Below are 7,445 nucleotides of genomic sequence, written 5' to 3'. Positions count from 1 at the left end.
GTTGGGCTGAAAACTGGACAGATGTGTTCAAATTATAAAATCAAGCAGCCAGGAGCAGTGGCCTACACTTGTAATCCCAGCTATTCAGGACTCTGAGGCATGAGGACTGCAAGTTTGAGACCAGCCTCAGTAATTTAGCAGCATCCTCAGCAACTTAGTAAACCTGTTACTCAAAAAAAAAAAAAAAAAAAAAAAGATTGTGGCTGTGTCTCAATAATAAAGTGACCCTGAATACAATCACAATTCCCAGTAACCAAAAAAGTAAAAATAAATATTAAACTATGGTCATGGAATTTGTTCACTCTTGTGTACTTGAATAAAATATTCATTCCATGTTAACAAGATTGTTATTGATAAGAGCCACATCCCCAGCCCTCTGAAAAAGATCAGAGATAGGGTTGTGGAAAACCTGTGGCCAACAGCAAACCCGACCATGATGGTTACTGGGGCTACGAAAGCTTATTCCTCTCCTCAAACCATGTCCAGTGAGCACCAGAGAGGCTTTGTCATGGAAAGGTGACTCATAGGAGAAATGGAGGTCCTATTCAAATCAACCATGGTGATGCCTGTGACATGCACAAATAGGTATTTGAGGAAAGTTGTCAAAGTTCTAAGGCCCCCTGGAACCCAGGAGTGTATCAGTCAGCTTTCACTTACTGTGACAAAATTCCTCACATCATCAACTTCCAAAGAGAAAGTTTATTTTGGCTCATGTTTTTAATTGGTCTCCATCTGTGGTTGGTTACCCAAATGCTCTTGGATGTATGGCCAGGAAGTCATCATGGTGGGGAGGAGAAGAAGAGGTGAAGTCATTCCCCTCATGGCCAGGAACAATGAGAGGAAGAAGAGGAGCTGGGTCCCAATATCCCCTTCAAGGGCAGGTCCCAGTGAAAGGAAAAACCCCCCAACAGGACCCACCTCTTAGAGTTTCCACCCCCTCCCAAGAGTGCTAAGCCTAGGACTAAGTCTGTAGCACATGGGCATTTAGGGACAAATTGTAGTTTGGAGCTTGGAGTAGCCTGACACTGCAAAAACAGTGAATCTTACCCTATGCAAATTTTACCTGAAAAAAACAAAACAATACAAAAACAGAAAGCCAGGTGTAGTGGACTCTGCTTGTCGTCAGTCCCATGTACTCAGGATGCAGAGGCAAGAGGTTCACTTGAGGCCACAGTTTTGAGACCTGCCTGGACAATACAGTGACACCCCTTATCAAAAGAGAGAGGGCTGGGGATGTGGCTCAAGTGGTAGTGCACTCGCCTGGCATGCATGAGGCCCTGGGTTTGATCCTGAGCACCACATAAAAATAAAATAAAGATATTGTGTCCACCTAAAACTAAAAAAAATAAATATTAAAAAATAAATAAAACCTTGGATCTTTAAGAGAGAGAGAGAGAGAGAAGAAAATAAAAGGAAGGGCTGGGAGTGTAGCTCAGTGTGACAGTCCTTGCCTAGCACCAGTGAGACCCTGGGTTCCATCTACAGCATCACACAAAAGAAAAGAAGAAATAGAAAAAGACCTGACAACAAAGAATGGGGCAAGTCATGTCATCCAAAGAAAAAACCAAAGAAATACAGGGGACAAATGTTGATATTGGGCAAAATATAATCAAGGAGAAAGATCATTAGGGACATGTGATTGCTACATGCAGGTAAAAACAACAACACATCAAAAAGATACTGTATTTAGCAATGTGCCTGAAAATACAGATCAAGCAACAAGTGAGAGAACAATGACAAAGAAAGGAAAAACGGCTTTTTTTGGTTGTTGTTGCTATTGCTGGGGACAAACCCAGGGTTCATGCAGTCTCTCGGCAACTGCTCTACCACTGAGCAGCTGCCCCACCACCAGCCAACAATTTATTTGGAGTGTTTCAACATACACTCACAAACATCAATCTGACAAAATGAGCAAAGATATACAAGACTTTAATAACACCATTTGAAACTTTGAACTAACAAATATCTGGAAAACATAGCGAAAAGCCAGACAATGTGTGATTTGGGAGAGGGGAACACATGAAATACAAAAATCCAACCATGGACAAGCCACCAAAGAAGGCAATTGGTACAGAACCGACACTGTACAGATGATGTTCTCAAATCTCAATGCTTAAAATTAAAGATGACAAAAGACGGCTGAAGAAAAGGCTCATGTGGCCACACTCTATACACCTATTTCAAAGAGCCCTTGGGTGAGCATGGTGATCTTCAGGATATCACCAAAGGTCAAAGGAGGAAAGTAGGACACAGAGGAAAGCATGCAGCTTTAGGTAAATAAGGGAAGGCAAGAAGTGCTTCTTTGATCTCTTCTGTGCTGGGAAGGGGACCAGGGCCTGGTATATGCAGACCCTCTCCCACTGAGCACCACCTCCAGACTCTGCCTGCTTCTTAATAAGCTAAATATTGAACTTGAGAATGGTGAGAAATCAACAGAGAAAGCCCAAACATACATGAAGGAGAAACCCAAAATAACAAAGGACAGAAAACACTTAAATAAAACACAAACAAGAGCTAGAGATGGAGCTCAGAGGTAGAGCACAGGCCTAGCCCATGGGAGGCCCGGGTTCCATGCCTGACACTGCAAAAACAGAAAACAGAAAAAGCAAACACACACACACAAAAAAAAGAAAGAAAGAAAAAGAAAAAAAATTTTAAACATAAAATTATTATATAAAAATATTAAGGTAATCACGGATCTGGGGTTGTGGCTCAACAGTAGAGACTCACGAAGCATGTGCAAGGCCCTGGGTTTGATACTCAGCACCACATAAAAATAAATAAAATAAGGCACTGCATCCAACTATGATTAAAAAATAAATATTTTTTAAAATATTAAGGTAATCAAATAGCCTTTGCTGAGACTCACCAAGATTTTTCTCCTTCTTTTTTTTAAACACTGGGTTTCACTAAGTTACCTAAATTGACCTCAAACCTTAGATCTTTCTGTTTCAGTCTCCCCAGCAGCTGTGATTAGAGGCAGCACCACCCTGCCCAATTGGGAGAATTTTAAAAAGATGCTCACATTTCAATTTTATGAACTCACAAGTGTGGATACCTGGATACTTCTCCTTAACTCTTGACATTTGTCACATGCTGACAGAGCCCTTCTGTCCCTGGAGAGACTGAAGAGACAGAGCAAGAGCTACCTGACACTTGTGGATTTCCCCCCTAACTGACTCTGCAGCTGGGTCATGGGGCTCAGGAAAGGAAGCAACATGGAGCAAGTTGGCAGTGGGCAGAGGTGACTCCTTCTCAGAGGTAGGCGTGTGACTGTTCTGAAGACACGTGGTGGAAAGGGAGTCTCTGGGACTGTGCCTAGGAAGAGGAGGGGTCTGAATCTCACTGTGAAACTGTCCCTAGTGCAGACACCAGCACCAGGCATTAGATCCAGTATAGCCAAGCCACCTGCTCTTCTACCCTCTTCTGACTGGAGGTTAATAGATTCCTGTGAAGTCTAGCCCTGCCCTGGCCCTAGCCTACCTGGAGGCAGAGCCTCACAGAGAAGAAGCAGGGACAGGAGCTGGCCTATCCCCCACCCTACCCAGCTTCACCCAGTCTCTCTGAGTGCCTTCACTGCACAGGATGCCAGGGCCAAGTCAGGGGTGGGACACGGGAATCTCTGAGGAGACCACAAGAGAGCTTGAACTGGCCAGGGCACATCTGTCCAGGGCTGACCCAGGTTGAGCTGCTTGGGTCATAGGATTTGGCCAAAGTCTTGGGGGCAGGGGCAGCACTTAGAGTGATTTCTTTCTGCCTGGGATCCCTCCAGGCCTCAGTCTGGCAGACCATCCTCTGACAGAGGATCCCCAAGAAAATGCAACCTCCTGTGGCCCCCAGGCCTGGAGCAGGAGAGCCCAAGGAGGGGATACTGAGAGCAGAGGGACAAAAAGAAAAAAGTAGGAGGTGATGAGGAGGTGAGAAGACACTGGAGGCAAGTGGGAGATGGAGGGGCCTGAGAGAGAAGCCAGAGAGAGCCAAGGAGAAGGGAGGTAAGGGGACAGAAAGAAATGTAGGGGCAGGGGCCAAGTGCTGGTGACATCTTTGCCCTGATGTTGAGTGTGTCAAAGGGCAGTCAGATTGAGTGCACCTAAGTGTGTGGACACTTGTGCCTGTCTATCATCACGTCCCCTGTGTGTTTCTCTGGGCATCTTCGGTTCTGAATGTGCTTCTCAGGGAGCCATTTGGTTGTGGTCAAGAGTTACAGGAACGCCCATAGCAGTTGCTTTCCTCTTTCTCCGAGTGTGTGAATGGTGGTCTGGGGCTGTTTCTGTGCCGATAGTTTCTCAATGGGGTTTGCCTGCCACTCTGTGGAAAGTCCCTAATGGTGGGTCCACCTGCAGAGATAACAGGAGGACTTCTCCCTACTAGGATGAAGTAGATCTTGCATTGGGAATTGGGGACCTTCGTGTCCTAGTCTCCTGGAATGAAAATGGGTACTGATAGTTGCCCTTGGCTTATCCCCTTCTGCCTTTCTCACTCTTCCTTCATTCTCTAGCTTCTGCGTCTCTCCGTTCATCTGCCTTCTCTGTCTCAGTCTCTCTTGCCCATCACGTCTTCTCCCTCCCTTCCTTTACTTCTTTGTCCCAGTTGGAGAATCCCCAGCCCACCAACTCCAGGGTCATCCTTTGCCTCTAGCCTTTTCCCTCCGCCTTCCCCTAGGTGGCCCTGTCCTCTGTTTTTACATTTCCCTCTTCGGTTTCCAGGATCGCTTCCTCTATAGCATCTCTCCCTTCTTTGGGGTGGATCTGCCCTCGACCACGGCTGCAGGAACTGACTGGGTCGGGACCGGGGTCCGCGCCACACCCACTTTCCTCTTTCCTCCCGGGCCCAGAGACTGAGACAGACACTCGAGTGCATTTACAAAGATTTATTTTCGGTGCCACAGGGGCTGTCGCGGGAGGGCGAGGGCAGGGCGGCGGGAGGGATCGGCTCAGTCCGCGCCGGGCTTGGCGAGCTCGATGGGCTCGGCGGGCTCGGGCGCCCCCGCCAGCTGCAGCAGCCGCAGCAGCAGGGCCCCCGTGGGCCGGTCCAGCTGCGTGGCGTTGTTGCGGTCGCTGGCGCGGGCTCGGCGGCGAAAGCCCTCGCGGCACTCTGGGTCGCTCACACAGCTCTCTGCGGAAAAGGACAGTGTGAGCGCGGGCTCCCCGGGGCTGGGCACAGATCAGGGGCCTCGACCTCAGTGTCCCCCCCCCCCTCCTCGGACCCGCCCCGCCTGCCTCCTGAAAGAGCGCACCTTCGTTGCAGCAGATGCCGGCGGCCGCGCACCGGCCCCCGCTCCCGCACGGCTTCTGGCCGGACTGGCAGGGCGATGGCAGGTAGTTCTCCTCCTGGCAGCGCAGCGCCTCAGCTGTGCCCACGAAGCAGCCCAGCTCGTCCCCGCAGCAGATGCTGGGCCCGAAGCAGCGACCTTTGCCCTCGGGGCCGCAGGGGAGGCACTGCGGGAAGGAAGAGGTTGAGCGGGAGGGGGCAAGCGGTGAGGACGGTGGAGGACCCCAAGAGGCAGATTCTGGGATCCAGGGCTTGGGAGTGTGCGTGATACCATGGGAGCTGCAGGTGCCGGGGAGCTGTCTGTGCCTGACAGTGGTCAAGTGCGTGTGAGCAATCTACTAAACTCAGGTTTTCGGTGGACTGGAGACAGCTCTCAGTAATAGCTCTCACCATCCTCCCCCTGAGTTATGGGAGGGGCTATAGGAGCGGGTCATCTTTCTCTTCTGCTCTGGGGTCATTGAAGTTGTGCACCCCTTAGTCATCTGCCCACCCCATCCTCATTCCAGACCTTCCTCCTGCCCCATTACTCAAGCTTGGTCCCTATGCCTTGTGGCCCTCTGGATCATCCAGAGCACATCCTGGCCCTTCATCCCATTTTCTGGCCTTGCCCTTGCAACCCACCACTAACCCTCAACAGGGGCAACTCTCTGGTCACCAAACTATGGCCAGTTAGGTGGGTGCCAGGGGTCTGAGCTCTAAAGGAGGGCAGGGACACCTGATTCCTCAAAAGGAGAAAAACCCATCTGCCCAGCCTCGCTTATTCTACAGTTCAACATGGAGCCACCTGTGACCTGGGTAGAATTGAGTATGGTGATCAAATTTCCATCAGCTCTGCCACAACTGGAATAGAAAGGAATCCGCTGAACACACAACACTAGAGAATTGGGCTAGACACCAAGCAGAACTTCCTTACAGGATGCTTGGATGGTCCTCCTGCTCAGGCCAGCTCAGATCAATGGCCATCTGTGTGTGGGGGTCAACCACCTGTGGCTGAGAACAGCTGGTACTGGGTGGGGAAGGCCTGGGATTGCAGGTGGGACAGAGCCTCTGATCCTCCATCTAGTCTGGATGAGAGGACCCCACAGGCTCAGAGACCTCCCCACCACATTCTTCCTGATCCAGCCCCAAGCCCAGTTACTGGGGAAGCATCTCTTTCCTATGTCCCTTGTCTACTTAGGGTCTATGTCCAACAGCCCCTTCTGCTCCTCCCAACTTGCCCAGCAGCCTGGTCCCTTCTGACCTATCCTGATGGCCCTCTGCCCAGCCTTGTCTCTCCCCTTAAGACTGGCTTCTCCCAAGGATTCCCTCCTTCCTAGCCCATACCATTCCTGGGGACTGCCCACTCCCAGCAGCCCTGAGATGGGCCATGGTGCTACCTGTCTCAGCTCCAGGTCGGACATGGCCCTCTTGCCACCCCTCGGGCAGTTCTGGAAGTAGCAAGCAGAGGTGAAGGCCAGCAGGCCGAGGAAGCAGGCGGGCAGCATGGTGTCGGGCATCCTGGCGCTCGCAGTACAGCACTGTGCAGAGCTGCTGGGCTGGCTGTGTGCTGCTGCCTTGGCAGGCTGCCTATTTATGTCCGCAGGTGTTCCTTCAGAGGCGACGTGACTGCCATCCCCCCTCCCCAGTGGCTCCCCAGGAGCCCTCAGCAACCAGGTCCCAAGCCATCAGCAGTGATTCATGTGTCTAGGGACACACGTGGGACTCAGTGCAGAAGATGGTGGAGGAGGGAGGCAGGCCACTGGAATGTCATTGGCCATAGTGTGACAGGAGCTGCCGCAACTGTGACTACAACTCTCTAGTCTCTGGGAGAGGGACAAACTGGGGGTTACCCAGAGACCATCTGAGCACTCTGACTGCCCAGAGGAGACGGGGGTCAAAGGACCCCTTCCACTTAACACAGCCCTTATAGAGGGGGAAGAGAGGCCCAAGGGGCTGGTTTGCTGGGAGCAGGGTAAGGCTCCAGACAGGAGTGGTGATGCAGGGGACAATCACATTATCCCTGCAAAAGGACAAATTCCTGGGAACAACACAGCAAAGGTGGCCAGGTCAGAGGACTTGGGAAAGGGAATTCCTGTCTGCAACCTCTTGAGCAAGGCAGCCACAGTCATAGAGTCAAGGGAAGGTTACAGACCACAGGGCATTGTTCTCTTGGTGATAGTGTGGGTGGCAATCTT

The 7,445-nt window shown here is 50.9% G+C and overlaps 1 protein-coding gene across 1 annotated transcript; it reads right to left on the bottom strand.

The window, feature by feature from the left end:
- Nucleotides 1–4,933: 4,933 nt before the first annotated feature.
- On the bottom strand, nucleotides 4,934–6,767 carry Avp (arginine vasopressin). The gene is made up of 3 exons (XM_027920717.2): nucleotides 6,648–6,767; nucleotides 5,237–5,438; nucleotides 4,934–5,115 (listed from the first exon to the last, which is right to left on the bottom strand). The coding sequence occupies exons 1-3, from the start codon at nucleotides 6,765–6,767 to the stop codon at nucleotides 4,934–4,936; spliced, it is 504 nt and encodes a 167-aa protein (XP_027776518.1).
- Between the last annotated feature and the right edge of the window lie 678 nt (nucleotides 6,768–7,445).

The sequence above is a fragment of the Marmota flaviventris genome, chromosome 2 (genome assembly GCF_047511675.1).
Source record: "Marmota flaviventris isolate mMarFla1 chromosome 2, mMarFla1.hap1, whole genome shotgun sequence".
Classification (NCBI taxonomy): Eukaryota; Metazoa; Chordata; class Mammalia; order Rodentia; family Sciuridae; genus Marmota; species Marmota flaviventris.
The sequence above is the reverse complement of the archived record's forward strand: the minus strand, read 5'-3'. Positions and strand labels throughout refer to the sequence as shown.